General features: G+C 49.0%; 1 protein-coding gene across 2 annotated transcripts; it reads right to left on the bottom strand.

The window, feature by feature from the left end:
* Positions 1–6,585: 6,585 nt before the first annotated feature.
* On the bottom strand, positions 6,586–11,051 carry ZNF688 (zinc finger protein 688). 2 transcript variants are annotated; one of them, XM_043560049.1, is made up of 3 exons: positions 8,908–11,051; positions 8,484–8,597; positions 6,586–7,721 (listed from the first exon to the last, which is right to left on the bottom strand). In XM_043560049.1, exons 1-3 carry the CDS (start codon positions 9,101–9,103, stop codon positions 7,201–7,203), a joined length of 831 nt encoding a protein of 276 aa, XP_043415984.1. In that variant the 5' UTR covers positions 9,104–11,051; the 3' UTR covers positions 6,586–7,200. The 2 variants fall into 2 exon arrangements, with proteins under 2 accessions (XP_043415984.1, XP_043415985.1); XM_043560050.1 differs by lacking the exon at positions 8,484–8,597 and having other exon boundaries at positions 8,908–9,538.
* Between the last annotated feature and the right edge of the window lie 9,132 nt (positions 11,052–20,183).

Here is a 20,183-nt window from a genome sequence, read left to right as displayed (position 1 = left end):
GCACGGGCCAGAGACATCCCCATTCCTCGGGGAAAAAAATACGCGGCCCCCTTCACGAAGTTCGCAGCCCTCGGCCTTTTCTCCCCTCCTCCTTCCTGACCGGCCTTAGCGGGCACCTCAGCAGGGCGCCGGGAACTTGGCCAAGGACGGAGTCGGGGTCCCCACCCCCACGCACCAAGGAGAGACGCCCGGGATTCCACCTCCGGGGAGCTGGGCTCTTCCGGGCCTAGGCGGCCGGAAGTAGCCTTGGCGGGGCCGCTCTAGGACGGCAAGAAAAGGTCTGTTACGCGAACTTGGTGGTCCCAGGTCCGAGAAAATGAAAGCGCCCTCAGAAAAGATGGTGACACTCCAGCGACTTCCAGTTTTAGAGCGAAGCATTTAATAGCGTCATTATGGGTCTGGTGGTAATAACCTGGTGTATTCCACCCTCGAGTTGTTTTCTGTTCCGCCAGTTCTCTTGGGAGACCCTCTTGCCCATAGTTAAGATGGCCGTGGCCGCTTCGGCGTCTGTGCTCCGGTTTGGCGAGGCAAAGGGGAAGAGGCTCCGGTGCGTGAGCGCCGGCGGCGGCCCGGGGTCCTACGGAGGGAAAGGGGGCCAGGACTAGGGGCTGCCGGCCTGGCGACCTTCTTCCAATCCGGGTCAGAAGGCCCATTCCGGTCTTACAAGAAAGATTATGTTTAGCAAGTTAGTTCATTGCTCAAAAATAATTTTTCATTTGCAAGGTACAGCATGATATTCTGTGACGCCTCCTCACCGTTTCTTAAATGCCTCCAGATACAGCCTGTCTGTGGTATTTCCATACATTTGCTAGGTCTTTTTTTTTTTTTTATTAAAAAATTTTTTTTTAATGTTTTAATTTATTTTTGAGAGAGAGCGCGAGCAAGCAGGGGAGGGACAGAGAGAGAGGGAGACACAGAATCCGAAGCGGGCTCCAGGCTCGGAACTGTCAGCACAGAGCCCAACACGGGGCTGGAGCCCATGAAACGTGGGATCATTACCTGAGCCGAAGTCGGTCGCTTAACCGACTGAACCACCCTGGCGCCCCCATTTGCTGTGTCTTTAACGGAGGACACTGGGCCAGATGCCTCTGGATGCCTTAGAATTCAGCTATTTGACTGAAGAGGAAACAAACCTAGTTGTCCCAAGGTCAGGCAACCCTAGTGACTCCAGGTCTTGAGACTCCTACTAAATTCGAGCCTCTTCCACCATCTCGCCCTGCTTCCTCCAGGCCTGTTCCAGAAAAGCAGCTGAAGACTTTGAATGTACTGACCCCTGCTGACCTACTGAAAATGAACAGCATTCTCCATTTAAGTGATGACTGTATAAAAAGTAGATGAGTTACTGAAAGACATGGCTCAACTGTTGTTTTTTAAATGTTTAAATATTTTTATTTATTTTTGAGACAGAGACAGAGCATGAGCAGGGGAGGGGCAGAGAGAGAGAGGGAGACACAGAATCTGAAGCAGGCTCCAGGCTCTAGGTTCTGGGCTGTCAGCACAGAGCCTGATGCGGGGCTCGAACTCAGGGACCGTGAGATCATGACCTGAGCTGAAGTCGGCCCCCCAGGCGCCCCTCAACTGTTTTGATACTCCAGTTGAAGGTGCCCCCGGATTTCCCAAGCCCAGGCTCCTCTAAGAGAACAATGGCAGCCTGTACAGGGGATGCAGTGGGTTCTGTGATAACGACTAAGACATCAATAATGTTACTTTGATCACTTACTGTATGCCAGACTGTTCTAAGTGCTTCCTCCGGTTAACTCATTTAACCCTTACAATCCCTCAAAGATAAGTGCCCTTCTGGATCAGGAAGCTGAGGCCCGAGGGGTGACCTTGCCCCAGGCCACACAGCTAGTAAGTGGTGAAGCCAGGATTCAAACCCAGGCAGCCTAACTCCAGAACTCATGTTGTAATGCCTCAAACAATTGAACATACAACCTCAGCAACCAGAGAGAGGTAGGGTTTCAAGCCAAGTGACCAAGATGCAGTTGTAATGCGAGGTGGTTAGGAGGGCAAAAGGGCTGTTTCTGGTCGCATGTACAATTCCATACTGTCATATAAATGTAAAGAGGAAAAAAATGACAGGTTCTGGTAAGTATTGAAAGTAAAAGGGTTGCATTTAAGGGTCATGTCAGGGCAAAAAATATATATGTGTGTCATTCAGGTGTTTAGGAGGTATGTAAAATTGCTCTGGAGGAAGGGTGACAGGCTTCCCAAAAGGCACTCTGTTTGCAGCTGTCACCAGTGGGCTCCTCTTGCTTAGGCCCTTGGTGGTTTGGGCCTGGGTCACCTGGCTGGTGTCTGGGCTTCCAGCTTTTGCCTGTCCCATCCATCTGACACTGCAGCCTGGTGTAGTGAAAAGAGCAGGCTCACCCACTGAGAAATCTAGAGGTTTGGGTTCCAAGCCTACCTCTGCCCCTAATTCAACTCTGTGATCTTAAATAAGGTCTTTAAGATCGGGCCTCAGCCTTTCTCAGAGCGTATTCTGTGGAACAGTATTTACAGGAGAGCTTCTGGAAAGAACAAGCATTCTTCCCCACACCCCTCCTCAGCAAAGAAACCTGTTCCACCCACAGCTTCCTAAACTTTGGAACCAGCTCCCAAGCGCTCCCTTCCAGCTCTAAAATGCTGCAGTCCACCCTGTCGTCGCCCCCACCCCCACCCCAGGGCCCCCCAGGAACTGGCTCCTCCATCCACCTCCTCACTCAGCCAAAACCTTATCATCATTCCAGGCTCCTCTGATGCCTCAGCCCCCACATCCAGCCCACAGACAGGTCCTGTCCTTTTAACTCTCAGTGGTTACCTCTGGTCCTTCTGGTACTCTCCATTTCCACTCTGCTTGTCCCACTGCAGCCCATTCTTAGGGCAGCCAGAATGGGTTTGCAAATCACCTCACCTTGACACTCTACTTAAAACCTCCCAGTGGTGGGGCGCCTGGGCGGCTCAGTCGGTTAAGTGTCTGACTTCAGCTCAGGCCATGATCTACGCTCGTGGGTTCCAGCCCCACCTAGGGCTCTGGGCTGACAGCTCAGAGCCTGGAGCCTCCTTCGGATTCTGTGTCTCCCTTTCTCTCTGCCCCTCCCCCCATCCTTCAAAAATAAACATTAAAAAACAAAACAAAACAAAAAAAACCTCCCAGTGGTTTCTATGAGGTCCCTAGAGCAGTCAAATTCATAGAGCAGGTGGAATGGTGGTTGCAGGAGCCTGGGGAAAGGAGTCGGGAGTCAGTGTTTAATGGGTACCGAGTTTTAGCTGGGGAAGATGGAAAAGTTCTAAAGAGGGATGGGACGGTGGTGATGGATGCACACAATGTGAATGTACTTAATGCCATTAAACTGTACACTTAAAAATATTTAAAATGGTAAAATGCGTTGTGTATATTTTATCACAAGACAAAAAAAAAAAAAGAAAGAAAGAAAGAAAGAAAAAGAAAAATCATAACTCAGTAGCTTCCCAATATATTTAGAATCAATCCAGACTTGGCACCGTGGCCAGCCAGAGTCCTGTGACCCACTCCCTTCCCCCTCCTCCAAGCTCACCTGTAATTCTTCTCCACTCAGTTCCTCCATCCAGCCACCAGTGTCCTTTCTGCACCTCACCCAAACTCATCCCTACCTCAGAGCATAGCGTCTGCTATTCCGTCTGTCTGGGAACCCCTGCCTGCCCCCGACTCCCAGCCTCTGAAACCCTGCGCTCCCCCACTCCCACATCCTGCCACTTGACCCCTTTCCCCTTGGTTCTTTCTCATCGTTTGGAACTCCGTTCAGAGGTCTCCTCTGTACCAAGACCTGGCCTAAGTACCCATCTGCAACAGGCACTTTGAGCACATCTCTGTCTTAGTACCTTTGTAGTACTTATTATTTAGTTACAATACCTTGTCTTACTTAGGTACTGGCTTATCACTTGTCTCTCCCCACGCTCACTTGTCTCTCCCCACGCTTCTCAAAAGTAAGTTCCAAAATGGTTCCTATGTCTGTTTTCCCTGCTGTATCTTGCACAGAGAATAGTGCCTAGTTCATGGCAAATGCTTACTATTTGTTACTTGTTAAATGGATACACGAGAAAGAAAGCAGACAGCACTCCCTCTGTGCAGTATGCTGGCCTGGGCAACTCTGTGTTTGATACATTGTGCCTGGTTCTGCTCCTCCCTCCCTGGTGGGGCCTCTTCTCTCCAGCTTCCCTTTCTCTTTGACTCATCCCCCTCTAGGACTGGTCATCTCTTGGCCTCTACGCCTTCCCACTTGCTGGCTCCCTTGCTCCATGTCTCCATGCTTGAACCCTCTGGGGCTTACTTGTTCATAGCTCATATTGTCAGTCACCGAGCCATGCAGATTCTATGGCAGAAGCCTCTCCTGAGTATCTTTCTCCCCAATTCAAAAGTCAGCAAACCAGAGCAGCTGCAAGAAAAAGTCTTGCTGCGGGCACCTGGGTGGCTCAGTCGGTTAAGCTTCTGACTCTGGGTTTCTACTCCAGTCAAGACCTCACAGTTCGTGGGATTGAGCACTGTGTCAGGCTCCGTGCTATATGGAGCCTGCTTGGGATTCTCTCTCACCCTCTCTGCCTCTCCCCTACGTGAAGTCTCTCTCTCTCTCTCTCAAAAATAAACCAACCTAAAAAAAAAAAAAAAAAAAAAGGAAAAGAAAAAGTCTTTAGCCTGATCGCAGCTCTCGCTCACCTTTACCTGGGAGCAAATGCCGAACAGATTCCTAGTCCCGTCTCCTTACTCACACTCCACACTGTTTTACAAAGACATCTTCAGACGGCACTAGTCAAATAGCCCTGCTCCTATTCAAGACCTTTCTATGGCTCCTGAGTCCCTACAGGGTAAACCCCAAGCCCTCCTGCTGGGATCTGTGACCTTCCCAGGTTACTGCAGGTGTCTTCTATGACTCTGTACCTGGTTCTTTACCTTCCACTCAGGTGGAGCCCCTGACCACTCCCTATACATGCCTCATCTGGTTGATATCTTTCCCTTCCTTCAAGGCCAGTTTGAACCACCTCCTCCAGGAAACCTTCCTTGAATCAGAAGACCTGCCCAGGTCTCCTCCTTGCCCTCTTCACCTACTATTTTGTATTGTTTTGGAATAACAATAACCACTGTTTATTAAACTCTAACGTGCCAGGTTCTCTTCTGTATTATCTCATTTAAAAATTTCTTTTCTTAATGTTTATTTATTTTTGAGGGAGAGAGAGACAGAGCGTGAGCAGGGGAGGGGCAGAGAGATGGGGAGACGCAGAATCCGAAGCAGGCTCCAGGCTCCAAGCTGTCAGCACAGAGCCTGAAGCAGGGCCCTTACTCACATGCTGTGAGATCATGACCTGAGCCAAAGTCAGACGCTTAACCGACTGAGCCACCCAGGGGCCCCTGTACCCTCTCATTTAATCCTTACACCACTCTTATGAGGTAGGTGCTTTTATTATCCAGGTTTCATGGATGAAGAGACTAAAGCACATGAGAGGCGGGGCAAGAAGTGACTTGCTAGAGACTGCACCGCTATAAAGCAAGTGAGTCAGGGTCCGAACCCAGACAGCCTGACTCCAGAGACCATGCTCTTAACCTCTACTCCACGCCATGCTGATTTTTATCCTTTCTATGAAACAAGGCTCCCTTTGCCTGAAAATCTCCCTCCCACACACACCAATTCCTACTCTGCTCTATTTCTACTCTCATTCCTACTCATGTCATGGGAAGCACAACCATCTCCTCCAAGCTGCATTTCCTGCATTCCCTTCCCAGCCAGGATGGGTTAGGTGGTGCCTCTGGGCTTCCTCCATCATAGCCCCAATCACTATCTTCCCACATGGAACTTGGGACCTGAGTCCGAGTGAGTCTGAGTGTCCCTGGAGCCCAGCACAAAAACCCACAGAGGCCTCATAGGGTGTTTGCTGAATGAATGAATGGGATCAGCCTAATTTATCCCAGAATTCCCTTACCACCTAGCAGTCTCCCACAGAAGCCACTCAACATATGGCCACTGAATGCTGATGGCACTTTCTAAGTGCAAGGTCACCGGCCTTGATGGGACTCTGTTTCCTGCTGAGACTCCCCCAGGAAGGCAGGGCTAGGCCTCCGCCCAGGCCTCCTTTCTCACCTCAGCCACACCTGAGCCCCTGATCTGTTTTCTGTCCAGATAGGACTGCCCATTGAAAGTGGTAGATAGGAGCACGAGTGGCTCAGTTGGTAAAGCGTCCGACTCTTGATTTTAGCTCAGGTCATGATCTCATAGTTTGTGGGATCGAGCCCAGTGTCAGGCTCTGTGCTGACAGCATAGAGCCTGCTTGAGATTCTCTCTCTCTCTCCCTCTCTCCCTTTCTCTCTCTCTGCCCCTTTCCCACTCACTTGTTCACGCTCACTCGCTCTCAAAATAAATAAATAAGTTTTAAAAAGAAAAATAAAGTGGCAGATTTCTAGGCACTGTGTCAGTTTCCAGCTTTGCTGCCTTATAGCAGTGACGCTTTGAGAAAATCACTTTTTCTCTCAGAGCCTCAGTTTACTCATCTGCAAAATGTGGCTGCTGATATCCATGCCCTGCCTCTTTAGCAGGCTTCTTTACATTTTCTTTAAAGTGCATAAAATATCAACAATAATTTGTTCTTCCCACAAATGTTTATTGCACAATTACTATGTTGTACATACTACCTTGTTAAAATTTCAGCCTTCACAGTAACCCTCTGAGGTAGATATTATGAATCTCTATTTTACAGGTGAGGGAGCTGAGGCTCAGGGATGGCATGTGACTTACCAGCTGTGCCTGGGGACAAGTTGCAGAGACTAGATAGGTGCATCTGTGTTCTTTCCACCCACTTCACTTCCCAGACTCCCTGCTGCTGTCAATTAGCCAGGGCTTCGCCACCCCCTGGGGCCCCCCCAGGCCTTAGTCCCCTCAGCATTTGCTTCCTCTGTAGAGAAGCAGCAAGATCTGAGACCCCAGAAAGATCTCGGTGGCATGCGCTGCTGAGATGAACACTTTGAGAAAAGTCTACCCTCTTCAGTTTTTTAGAAAGCCTGAGAGGGGAGTAGCGTCAAGTTTAATCTATTTGAATCTTTACAGGCACTTTTCTTTTTACAAGTTTGAAAACTTGAGGGATCCTCGAGGGAAGCCCAAGGGATGAATTTCTGGTTCCCAAATCCCTGACTCAGGAGCCTCCCTGGGGGGCCCAGGCAGTCCAAGGTCAGGCTCCACCCCAGCCTGCTGGAGCAGCTCACCCGCACTCCTCAAAGATGTCCGGGTAGTGTCGGAACAGCACCGGCGGGTCCCGGTCCCCCCGCACCGGAGCCCGAGGCACAGCCCGAATCCCAGGCCTCCGACCCCGCCGCCCCCCAGAGCAGGAGCGATGGATCCACTGGTGGGCTTCCACAGCGAACTTCCTCTTGAAGCGCATGCCACACTCGGGGCAGGGGAAGGGCCGCTCCCCTGAGTGCATGCGCCGGTGGCTGACCAGCAGCGAGGGGTAGGTGAAGCGGCGGCCACAGTCCGCACACACGTGACGCCGCTGGCTGTCCTGAGTGTCCACGCCGGGCACCGGGACCGAGGGCTGCACACCTGTGCTCTGGTTCCAGGCAGCGTTGGTGGGTTGCTGTGCTCTTGCCGAAACCTTTCTTACGGTCCAGTCAGGGTTGTGTTTAACCAGCTCTTTAGAAGGCTCCTTCCCAGGAGTCTTTCTGGGTCCCTTGGCTCCTGGCCCTTCCTCTGGTGCCTCTTCCTTCTTGTTTGGGGTGCCTCCTGGGAAACAGGAATTAAGATATGTTTTAAAACACATTTGCTTCCACCGTCTCAGGTTATAGGATTCTTTTACTTAGGAAGTGTCAGAAAAGTACTGTCCAGCGATTAAAACACAGGCTTTGAAGCGTGACTTATCTGGGCCTTGGTGTCTCAATGTAGCTAGCAAATGGGATTCAAAGGTTTCTTTACTTCATAGGGTCGCCGGGAGGATTAAATCAGTAGAAGCATGTTAAGCATTTAGCAAATGCTCAAGAAAACAGTAGCTATTACTGTTGTGTTTTCTCAATTTTTTTTGTAGGGTAAGACTTTTACAGACGAGGAAACATTTGCACAAGAGCATTCGGCTAGGGGATGGTGATGGGGGGGAAACCAAGTTGTTGATTACTGGGCATTTTCTCTTGTACCACTTTGCCTTGCTTGAGGAATGTGAAAGGCAGACCTGAAGCCGCTTCCATTCCTAGGGGTTTTTAATTGTTCTTGAAAAGGGAAGAATGGCTGGTGTTTTCTCCAAGTGGGACCTAGAAACCAGAGTCTTGGACTTGGGCTCCTACTTCTCCTACTCTGGTCCTAACGTGACTACTGTCCCAAGTTCTGAAAATTTTGTATCAGGTCTGTCTTCTTTCCTCTTTAATATCCAACATTGGCAGTCTCTTTAATTCCTTTAGGGACGCTGGCAGTGGGGATTCAAAAGAAAATTCTGTGAAACAGGAAGCCCTGGAGCGCCAAGTGGGGGGGGAGGGGGGACATGGGACAATCCCTCACCTCTCAGAGCTCCTCCCAGGCTTTCCCCCTCCTCAGGATCCTGGGCGGCGGGACTCCAAGCCTCACTCTCCTGTTCCATCCAAGAGATGAGGGCTGGTTTGGGGCCTGGGAATCCTGGGAGAGAACAGGGATCACAGTGCTGGCCTGAGAGGCTGTCCTGGGAAGATGGCATCCCCCTGCCAGGGTAAGGGCACCTCCTCAGAACTTATGCTCAAGCTGGACAAGTTCTGCAACGCTCCTGCTTGAAGGAAGCGGATGCCGGATGGAAGCACTCCCTAACCTGAAGCCCTGGGAATGGAGGTGGCTGTGGTGCTGTTGGTGGAATAGTGCGGGATTAGAGCTCACAATCCTCTGGGTCCTCACGTCATCTCCCCTGTGAACCCCAGTGAAGGAGGAGGGGGGGGATTCTGACCCGGGGCCTCACCGAGCGCGCCCAGGTGGCCGTAGGTCTCCCGCATCACGTCCCGGTACAGGGCCCGCTGCGCGGGCCGCAGACACCCCCACTCCTCCGGGGAGAAGTACACGGCCACGTCCGCGAAGCTCACGGCCCCAGGCTTCTTACAACCAACCCCGGTATCCCCCGGTCTCAGCGCCAGGAGCGGGGCTGGGGGGGGCGCCATGGGGCCTCCCGGCCCCGAGCAGCAGCCGCCCTGTCCCCCAGGCCACTGCCTCCCCGCGCGCGGCCTCAGCTTTCGTCGTCCACAGGAAGGGCTCCGGAGGCCGGGGCCCCGCCCAGCCTTAGCGTCCGGACGCAGTCGAGGGCACCGAGGTAGCAGGGACTGGCTGCTAGGGATTCGGGGGGGGGTGTGATGGGGACAAACAAAACCCCTCGGTGTTTATTCACTTCATGGCAGCTTGGATTTAGACAGCCGGGTTAAGAGACCCGGAAGGTGTCTTCAGAAAATATGGCGACATCCTGGCTCCAGTTGTCTCTGGATTCTTTAAGGGCGCCATTCTTTGATCATATCAAACATGGCGCCTATCTGGCTTCTCTGGCCTCAGCGGCCACTTGCCCTCAACCACAATGGCCGCTGCAAGTGGGGTGGGAGAAGAGATAGGCGGGGCGGGGCGGAATGGGAACTGGGTAGAGGTGGGCTGAGGGGCGGAGCCTTCCTGCCTTCAAGAAAGATGGACGGACGGTGGCTTCCAGCACCGCTCTTTGCCTGCACTGCCAGGCGACCGGTGATTGGTTCCAAGAGCAGGAAGAGGCCGCACCGCCCGGCCGGCCGGGCGAGTGGAGCGTTGGAAAGCGCCCCTGGATCGGCTGGTTGTGGAACCTCTGGCGGCCATCGGCAGGTGTGGAGCTGCGCATTGTGTCCTCGACGTTGTCCCTCCTTGCCTTCCCGCGGCAGGATCTGGAATCCGGTCCCCAGCCCCAGAGACGCAAATGCTCTGGCCAAGCCCTGGGGTACAGCCGAGGTAGAAACCAGGTACACGTTTACCGTTGGGACCACGGCTGTGGATCGCGCCCGACTCCTTGCATCGCGGGACGGCTGTCAGTCTCTGGACTGGAGCTCAGGGGGAGAACTTGGTTGGTGAGGTTGGAATCGGAATGGGGACATTTTTAATTACATTTTAATTTTTTCCAAATTAACTAATAGTCATGGTTTTTAAAAAGTAATGCAAAGGTTTTTAATGAAAAAGGCAGCTCCCCGTACCCTTTTCACTTTGTTCCCTAAAGACCACTTTGAACTCTTTTGTTAATTTGAATTATATTGTACATAAAGTAAAACGCACAGCTCTTCAATGTAAAATTCGCTGAGTCTTGACAAATGCATACAACCGTGTTAACCATCACTCAAAACAAAATATACATCTTAGATGTCTCCCCTGAATGTCTCCGTGTACACACTTTCCAGTCATTACACTTTTTTTGATTGTGGTAAAATACAGATAACAAAAACTAATTTTATACCTTAAAATTTAATAGCATTTAGTACATTAATAATATGCAAACATTAGCACTACTTTCATCCCCTTAAAGGAAACCCCCAACCCTTTGAGCAGCCACTCCTCATTCTCCCCTTCCTCCATCCCATGGTAATCACGAATCTTTCTGTCTCTATGCATTTACTTTTTCTGGATATTTCACAGAAATGGAATCCTGCAATCTGTGGCCTTTACGTGTCTGATTTCTGAAATAGGCAAAAAGTTTTCAAGATTCATGGATGTAGCATTTATCAGTGCTTCACCCCTTTTATGGTTGAATAATACTCTACTGTATGGATATAGGTTTTCCCTGCTATCTGATAGTAGAATGTTTCTATGAAACCTTTCTTTAAAAAAAAAAAAGGTTTTTTTTACATTTATTTTTGAGAGACAGAGTGAGACAGAACACAAGCAGGGGAGGGGCAGAGAGAGAAGGAGACACAGAATCTGAAGCAGGCTCTAGGCTCCAAGCAAGTGCTCAGCACAGAGCCCAGTGTGGGGCTCGAACCCACAAACCACGAGATCTTGACCTGAGCTGAAGTTGGTCACTTAACCAACTGAGCCATCCAGAAATGGTGTAAAGCCAAGAAACAATTACCATTAACTTATATGGAAAACTTTTTTTTAACATTTCCAGACCCCAAAAATAACCTCTCTTAGGCTTTACTTATACCGTAGGACGCACAAAATAAATCTAGATCAAGAACAGATACTCACACAGTTCAAAGCTATAGTAGCTTGATGCCAAGGGGCTGAGTGTAGTTCCCTGGGAAGGAGCTTGGTGGGGCCACTCTCGCTGCTTGGGGTGCAAGCTGCCTCTGTAAAAGCAAAAATTCTTTTTGGCTTTCTTTCAGTTAGTGAAAACGGGTTCTAATGTAGGTTTTTTTGTGTTTTTTTAAACAAATATATTATTTCAAATGGTTGTTTATTTTTGAGAGAGAGACAGAGCACGAGCAGGGGAGGGGCAGAGAGAGAGAGAGGAAGACACAGAATGTCAAGCAGGCTCCAGGCTCTGAGCTGTCAGCACAGAGCCCAATGCAGGGCTTGAACTCATGAACCGCAAGACCTGACCCGAAGTCGGATGCTTAACCAACTGAGCCACCTAGGCACCCCTTAACGTAGGTTTTTCTTAAAGTGAAGTGGCCTAATGGGAGCTTTTGAAAAGTGAGGGGACACATGTATACCACATTTTGTTTACCCATTCATCAGCTGATGGAAATTTGAGTTGTTTCCACCTTTTGTGTTGCTGTGAACGTTTGTATAAGGCATTTTGTTTAACAGTTTTGAGATTAAATTAGCTCAATAGATACCTCTTGCATTTAAATTGTACAGTTTAATGGGTTTTGGTATGTTACATTATTTTTTCAATTGTAAAATACTCAAGATATAAAGTTTGCCATTTGAACCGTTTTTAATTTTACAGTTCAGTGGTGTTAATTACATTCACAATGCTGTGCAACCATCATCACTATCTACTCCCAAAACATTTTCATCACTGCAAAAGAAAACCGGGAACCCACTAGGTGGTCATACCCCATTCTCTAGCCTGGCTCCTGGTTAAGTTTTAATCTGCCTTATGTGTCTATACATTTGCCTATTCTAGGTACATCCTGTAAGTGGAACCATATAGCATGTGTCCTTTTGTGTCTGACTTATTTCACTGCCATCTTAACCATCCCCGCCATCCTCTCTAGAACTTTCTCATCTTCCCAAACTGGATCGATACACCTTTTTTTTTTTTTTAAGTTTATTTATTTATTTTGAGAGAGAGCGAGAGTGGGATCAGGGGAGGAGCAGAAAGGAGGGGAGAGAGAGAGAATCCCAAGCAGGTTCCACACCATCAGTGCAGAGCCCAACTCAGGGCTCGAACCCATGAACCACGGAGATCATGACCTGAGCCAGACACTCAACCGACTGAGCCACCAAGGTGCCCCTGGATCAATATACTTTTAACTCTTAGCCACTTCTGGAGCTTTCATTTTTAAAAATATGCTTTTCTTATTGTTCTTGATAGACTCATTTTAGAAATTATTTGTGAGCATCCTGCAATGATACTTGCTTGGTTTCTAGCCCCATTTTGCTCACCTTTTTTCCAGACGTGAGGTAATAAATTTGTGAAGTTTCCTATACATGCTGTGATTATGTTTCTCTTCTGGTCAGTGTTTGCTTTTTTTTAAATTAAAATGTATTTGACATATAGCACTGTGTAAATGTAAGGTGTATAACATGTTGATTTGGTACATTTACATATTGTAATATTGCCATTGTCATTGTTTGCTTTTAAAAACGTTTTTTTTTTCAATTTTTTTTAATGTTTATTTATTTTTGAGAGAGACGGAGAATAGCGGGGCAGGGGCAGAGAGAGGGAGACACAGAATCCAAAGCAGGCTCCAGCTCCGAGCTATCAGCGCAGGGCCCAATGCAGGGCTCAAGCCCACGAGCTGTGAGATCATGACCTGAGCCGAAGTCAGGCACTTAAACCAACTGAGCCACCCAGGCACCCGCTTTTAAAAACTTTCTAATTATATTTCCTTTCTCCTTGCATCATCTGCCCTTTCTGCTTCTTTAAGTTGTTCTGAACTACCAGGGATAGCATCAAACCTCAAATTCCCCCCCCCCCCCCCGGGAAACCTCCCTCCTCCCTCCTTGAGCCCTCAAACTGGACTGGGCCTTAGCTGTCGTCCAGGGTCTTACTTCCCCACTGTCCTGGATTGTATCCTCTGCCTCCTAGATTCAAAATCCTCCTAGTTTTTCAGCCGAGATGGATCAGCTTAATGGTTTGTGGCATTGGACTACAGATACTAGATAGCTTTATCCCATTGGGAATATTCCTCAATCAGGCAGTTGCCATTTGGTCCTTGGATTAACAAAACCCTCCTCTCTGTTGACAGCAGCCCACTGTCTGGTCTGAGAACCACTCCTTGCTTGGCTGTCCTGCCTGCGCTAGCACCTGCTGTCCCCGCCCCCCGGCCTTGTGTTCACAAATTATTCATTGCTGTCCAAGCTAGTGCCTTTTTCCCTGTTTGTATTTTCTTGCCCTACCTTTGCTGGTTTTCACTGGAATACTTCTGGCTTTTGGTGTGCCTTCCACTGATATCACCTCAACAGTTACTTGCTTATTTTATAATTTTTTTAAACTTGAGTCCCGGAGGGGCGCCTAGGTGGCTCAGTCAGTTAAGTGTCCAACGTTGGCTCAGGTCACAATCTCACAGTTCACGAGTTTGAGCCCCATGTCCAGCTCTGTACTGACAGCTCAGAGCCTGGAGCCTGCTTCAGATTCTAGGTCTTCCTCTCGCTCTCTGCCCCTCCCCCACTCATGCTCTGTTTCTCTCTCTCTCTTAAAAATAAACATTAAAAAGAATTTTTTTAAAAATTTTTTAAATCTTTATTTATTTTTTTGGCACAGACAGCGGACGGGAGAGGGTCAGAGAGAGCGGTAGGCACAGAATCCGAAACAGGCTCCGAGCAATGGGCACGGAGCCCGACGTGGGGCTCGAACTCAGGGACCGCGAGATCTCGACCTGAGCCGGAGTCAGACGTGTAACCGACTGAGCCACCCAGGCGCCCCAAGAATTTTTTTTTTAATTTAAAAAATAAACTTGAGGGGCGCCTGGGTGGCGCAGTCGGTTAAGTGTCCGACTTCAGCCAGGTCACGATCTCGCGGTCCAGGAGTTCGAGCCCCGCGTCAGGCTCTGGGCTGATGGCTCGGAGCCTGGAGACTGTTTCCGATTCTGTGTCTCCCTCTCTCTCTGCCCCTCCCCCGTTCATGTTCTGTCTCTCTCTGTCCCAAAAATAAATAAACGTTGAAAAAAAAATTTTTTTTTAAATAAACTTGAGGGGCACCTGGATGGCTCAGTCGGTTAAGCGTGGACTTCGGCTCAGGTCGTGATCTCATGGCTCGTGAGTTCCAGCCCCATATCAGGCTCTGTGCTGGATCCTGCTTCGGATTCTGTGCCTCCCTCTCTCTCTGCCCCTCCCCTGCTCACTCTGTCTCTCTCTCTCTTCCTCAAAAATAAACATTAAAAAAAAAAAAAAAAAAAAAAAAAACAAACCTTGAGTCCTGGAGGGGCCTCACTGCACTCACAGTGATGAATAGTGTAGAAATAGAGTAAGGAAAAATGTGCCTCCAGATAGGAGTCTCCTTCCAAGCAGAGAATCAACTTTACCTAAAGAGAAACTACAAAGGATTTCACCTGGACCAAAAAATACTTTTGTGTACTCACGTACAATGTTATAAACCACTTCTTTTTGCACGAGGGATAGAGAAAACTTAAGAAGGAGATAGAGCTAAACAATAAACTTGGGTGTTAACTAATCGTTAACACACCTTCAAGACTAAAACTGTGCTCCATCATAAGTGGCTGAGGTCATGTTGTTTTTCCTGCCACACATAAAAATACAAAGATGCTCTCGCTTTCAAAATGTTTTGATTGCCTACTAACATGTTGTTCCAGAATCTCGATCACATAGGACTATGAGAATTCATAAAACATGCAGGAGATAGCTTTAGTTATAACAGAATGCCGAAGTTTTTTGCGTACAGCTCAGCCTTATGTTGAAGAGCTGAGGAATGATGGGTAATGAGGTCTGCAACTTACTGTGAAATAAAATATGACACATAAATGAACGGACAGGGGCTAGAGAGATGGATCGACATGTGATAAAGCGTAATTGTAGAATCTGGATTAATTGTGGGATCTAAATGATGGGCACGAGTGTTTACCATAAAATTCTTACAACTCTTTTGAATGTTTGAAAAAATGTCATACAGTGACACGAGGGCACTCAGTCACTTCAGACTATGAAGACATGCTAGGTGCTTTCACGTTTTATCTCCAACAACCCTGTGAGGTTGACAAGTGAGACAACTGAGGTTTAGAAAGGTTGAATGACATGCTTAAGGCCCCATAGCTAGTTGGGACTGAGCCCAACCTGGAATCCAGGTCTACCAATTCAGGAGAGGCTATGTGGTGAGGTAAAATAACACCCAGTTACAATCATTTGGGGAGGGGGGGGGCTCCTGGGTGGTTAAGCGTCGGTTAAGCATCCAACTCTTGATGTCGGCTCAGCTTGTGATATTGTTAGTCATGGGTCGAGCCCGTGTCAGGCTCCCTGCTGAGCATGGAGCCTGCTTTGGATTCTCTCCCCATCCCACCCCCGCCCCTCCCCTGCACATGCTTTCTCTCTCTCTCTCTCTCTCTCTCTCTCTCTCTCTCTCAAAATACATAAACATTTTAGAAAATAATCATTTTTGGAACCCAGGGGTTTTGAGAGCAGTCTTTTGTTCAAAGAGCTATTTGAATCCCCTGGCATGCCTGGCATGCAGACATGCTTAGTCCCATCCACTTCCTTGCTTATTCCTTCAAGAGTTTCCTAATCGAAAATAGGGCTAGCGGATCTAAGTGGGTCACAAAGACCCCTTTTAACTGTTGACACATACAAACGTTACAGTAAAAATTAGACTGGAGATACTAGGCCTTGATTTCAACCCTTATCACCGGTAATTTACTCTTTCTTTTAAACAAAAGTCCCAGCATTTTGTTTCCGCCTGCTGTGGTCCAAGAACACATCTTTATTCAGAAGGTGTAAAATCCAGACAACATGCGAATATCTGAAGAAAAAAAAAAAACACAACATCGTAATCACTAATTCATAAAAGAGGGAAAAAAAAACCTTTCAGCTAAGCCTGATACTTTGTGCGCTATGTACAGAGTGAGCACAGGGCACGGCAGCTTCCCAGCTGAAGCCACTGTTCTCCCTGTCGTCACCTTTAGGCCCTTATGACCAAAGAGTGCCAACAGTGGCTTGACACTGCATGTGTCTCCTTGCCAAGTGTCTCACCTGCACTGGCTAAAAGAATCCTTGGATGAGCTTCCCCCACTGGGGATGGGCCCAAGGTGTGCCCTCTATCTCAGAGGGTCCTCGGAGAGGGTGCAGGCTCCTTCCATAGGCTCTTGTGTCCAGGGGATCTCATCTCTGAGGAACAGGAGAGCTACAGTCCAGAAAGCAGAATGCTCTAAGGGAGAGAACAACCCAGGGGGAAAAAGCTAGTTAGGGAAATGATTGGCAGTGAAGAAACTCCACATGGGACTTGGGAGCAGAAGCCTCAGAGAATGGGTTCAGCCCTCAAGTGGCTTTTGATTCCTGCCTCCTTCCAAGGTATCAGCTTGCCCTCTGAACTCAGAGCTTTGTTTTCCTCAAATGCCTCCTTTTTTTCCACTCCTTATCCCGCAAATGCATAAACTTGGCCTTTTCCCTTCCAAAGAAAACTCTAATCATCATTTGTGAGCTCCATCACCCACTTTCTTGAAATATACCTGGAAAGTACTGGAAATGAACTGGAGGCCTCCCAAAACAGGGATCGGCTCTGAAAGCCCTAACACAGGCCACTGCTCCCTCAGGCTCTCGCCAGAGTGATGGATCCACTGATAGGCTTCCAAGGCATACCTGCGCTTAAAGCCTTTCCCACATTGTGGGCAGAAGAAGGGTGGGCTATCAGAGTGAATGTGCCGGTGACTGAGGAGGAGAAAGGTATAGGTAAAGCGGAGGCCACAGTCCACACAGTGTGTGCACCCGTATGTGTGCACCTGAGGATGGCCAGCCAGCAGGGAGGTGTAGGCAAAACAGAGGCTGCAGCTGGGACAGCTGTCGGGGCTTCTCCCCCCGTGCTTGCCCTGGTGGATGGCTAACAGGTAGGGGTAAGTGAAGCGACTTTTGCAGTCTGGGGGGGAGGGGCTTCTCCCAGGTGTGAGCCTGCCTGTGGATGGCCAGGGAACCCCTCTGGTGGAAACGTTGCCCACAGTCAGGGTAAGAGTGGGGCTTTTCACCTGTGTGGAAGAGCTGATGCTGGAACAGATGCTTGCACTGGGAGAGACGAGCCTGGCATTGGTCACACCGGAAGGGCCACTCCCCAGGTTTGCCAGGAGGGAGGGGTAGCTGAAGTTGTGGCCACAGTTTGGGCAAGAGTAGGGTAATTTGTGGGTTGTAATGTCCTTGAACCAAGGCTAGATCGGGCTCTGCCCAGAGTCCAGTAGAGCTCTGCGCAGGTGGCTTTGTGACTGGGGCCAGGTGGCCTGCTGGATGGTAACCACTCCTCGAGAGACACTTCCTCATGCGCCATCTCTCTGTTTTGGACTCTTGTTCAGTTCTTTTTCCTCATTGTCATCCCCGGATCCTGAGACAGGATAAAAGATAAAACTTCAAACTTAGCATATTCCATATGGTGGCCTGACCTGGGAAGCAGCATGAATGTCTGAATATACGGCAGTCTGCTGGACTGGGGCTCTTTGAGACTGGGACCTCATCAAACCCAGAAAGCTAGCCTGGAGTAAAAGCAAATTTCATCATCTGGACGGTGTTAACACATGAAAGCTCTGAAAACTGGAGATAAACAGAGGTGAACCCCTACTCTGTCAGGCATTGAGGGTGGTGATGGTCTCAGCCTTTGTGGAGCTTACAACCCTGAACCTATTTATGACCCCTTTGCAAAACAGCCACTAAATGACCTCCCTTGGGCCATCCCCAGTAAGGGGATGTCATCAAAAAGTCTACACTTGGACTGTACTCCAGGTTCCACAGGAAGACCTGGGAACGAGCATTTATTATGACGTGACGGCAGAGAAAACATGTTTGTTTAATGTTTATTTTTGAGAGAGACAGAACATGAGTGAGAGAGGGGCAGAGAGAGAGGGAGATGCAGAATCTGAAGCAGACTTCAGGCTCTGAGCTCTCAGCACACAGCTGAACTCGAGGCTGGAACTCTGAACCAGGAGATCATGACCTAAGCCAAAGTCCCACACTTAACTGACTGAGCCACCCAAGCACCCCAACATGTTTTATTTTAGAATCTCTGATGAATGACATTATCCTTGCATTGTGGTCCACATATTAATACCTAAAAGGAACATTTATCTTCATTTTATTGCACAAGAAAAATCTAATTAGGTATGTGTTTCTCCTTTCCTTTCGCTGCCCTGACAACTCAAGCACTATTCTGTACTAGACTGGGGTTTTCCAGTGTGATTAAGTAGTGCTATTTAGCTGTTCTATGAGCCATTTTGCAGTGAGATTGGAACCTTCGGGAGAGGAGGTTTAGGGATACGCGATGGGGCTTTGGAGGAGGCAGTGTGTGCTATGGATTCGAGTTAGGGGACGAGCGTCTAAGAGGTGCCAATACTGGGTTTGAGTGAAGTACCCGTTACCTTTCCCCCGTCTCTGATGACAGCTGCTGGGGTCTCACCCTCTGGATCCTAGGCCTCCACCTCTCCTTCCACCCAAGAAATAAAAGCGGATTTGGGGCCTAAAAATCCTGCGGAGGGGAAACATTGGGTTCGGCTGAGAACCCGAGGGGGAAGGATGAGGCTGCTTCCTTAGTGCCCCACACTTCCATCCCACTCGAACCTGGGGACACCAGTCCCCCCTTCCCGTCATTCCCCCTAGCTGGACCGCCGGGCCTCACCGAGCGCGCCCAGGCGGCCGTACGTCTCCCACATCACGTCCCGGTACAGGGCGCTCTGCGCTGGCCGCCGACACCCCCAGCCCCCCAGAAGAAGTACACGGCCACGTCCGCGAAGTTCACGACCCCAGGGCTGCTTTCTCACGCCCGGCCTCTCCGGGAAGCGTCATGGAAAAACCCTTCAGTGCTACGCCAAGAGAGGCTTCTGGAATATGTGAAAACGCTAGAGGTTTGCTAGCTTTCTTCTGAAAAAATCCTGAACGGCCACGGCCGTGCCCTTAACCAACATGGCGCCTCTTCGGCCTCAACCTCCCTTGCTTTTCCGGTCTGCCCTTCCTTACCAAGGGGAAAACCAGGAAGGAGGTTGGACCTGCAGGGCAGCAAATCGTAGATGACGTACGTTGATTGGACGGCGCCGGCGATTAGGGGAAGAAGGAAGGCTGTGATTGGTCTCTCCAGAGCGGCCTATTTGAAAGGCTGAGGAGAAGGAGCGACCTGTCTGGAAGGTGGCGCGCGGTGAGAGGCAGTAGGTTCTTTCTCTTTCTTTCTCTCTTCTTAAGTAGGCTTTCTTTTGACCTGGCTTTTCCTAAAAGAGTGTTTTTGACGGTTTGAGGCTACTGCCTTCTACTTACATGAGACCTGTTACGAGCAGGTGCAGATGTCCCGGGCTTGAAGGTGAGTAAAAGCCAAAGGCTGAAAACGAGATGATGGAAGTGAGGGCTGGCCTGCCCCAACCTGCTCTGGGTACCCTGGGCAGGGCTAGCCCGGGCGAGCTGCGGAAACGATTCCTACCAGGTATTTGATTTGGCCCATGCCCCGAGGTCACAGATGTCTTGCCTTTCACAGACGCAGCAGGTTCAAAATCATCTGGCTCCCAGGTTCAGCCAAGTGCTTAGCTAAGCACTTACTGTACCCTGTCTCGATCAGAAATTTTGTGTTCGAATTACAGCTCATAAATGAGTAATCAAACGGGGAAATGAATCAAATCACCTCTTAATCTGTTTTTCAAACTTTTCCAACCAAGTAGTATTCATGGGAGCAGAGAAGGAAAGTTCTACGGATATAACAAAAAGCTGTCCATCCGTACAGTGAAACCACTTTGAAGACGTAATCTAGCTATACAATTCATGTGGATATGCATTCTATTTCATAATATAGTCAAATTCAATAGAGTGCATAGTCAAAAGTAAGTTTTGAACATGTTGAACGTTCTTATACTACAGGTGGAGTGTAAATTGGTACAACTTTGGAAAACTGTTGTATCTACTAAAGCTAAATATTTGCATGCCTATCTACGACCCAGCAATTCCACTCCT

The sequence above is a fragment of the Prionailurus bengalensis genome, chromosome E3 (genome assembly GCF_016509475.1).
Source record: "Prionailurus bengalensis isolate Pbe53 chromosome E3, Fcat_Pben_1.1_paternal_pri, whole genome shotgun sequence".
In the NCBI taxonomy this organism is placed as follows: Eukaryota; Metazoa; Chordata; class Mammalia; order Carnivora; family Felidae; genus Prionailurus; species Prionailurus bengalensis.
This window is presented reverse-complemented; position numbering and strand designations above follow the sequence as displayed.

Coding starts and splice junctions, on each gene's coding strand:
- ZNF688 (XM_043560049.1), bottom strand. CDS start 9,103: ATGGCGCCCCCCCCAGCCCCGCTCCTGGCGCTGAGACCGGGGGATACC. Junction 8,598..8,907: donor CGGCCACCTGGGCGCGCTCG/GTGAGGCCCCGG, acceptor GTTCTCTCCCAG/GATTCCCAGGCCCCAAACCA. Junction 7,722..8,483: donor CCTGGGAGGAGCTCTGAGAG/GTGAGGGATTGT, acceptor CCTGTTTCCCAG/GAGGCACCCCAAACAAGAAG.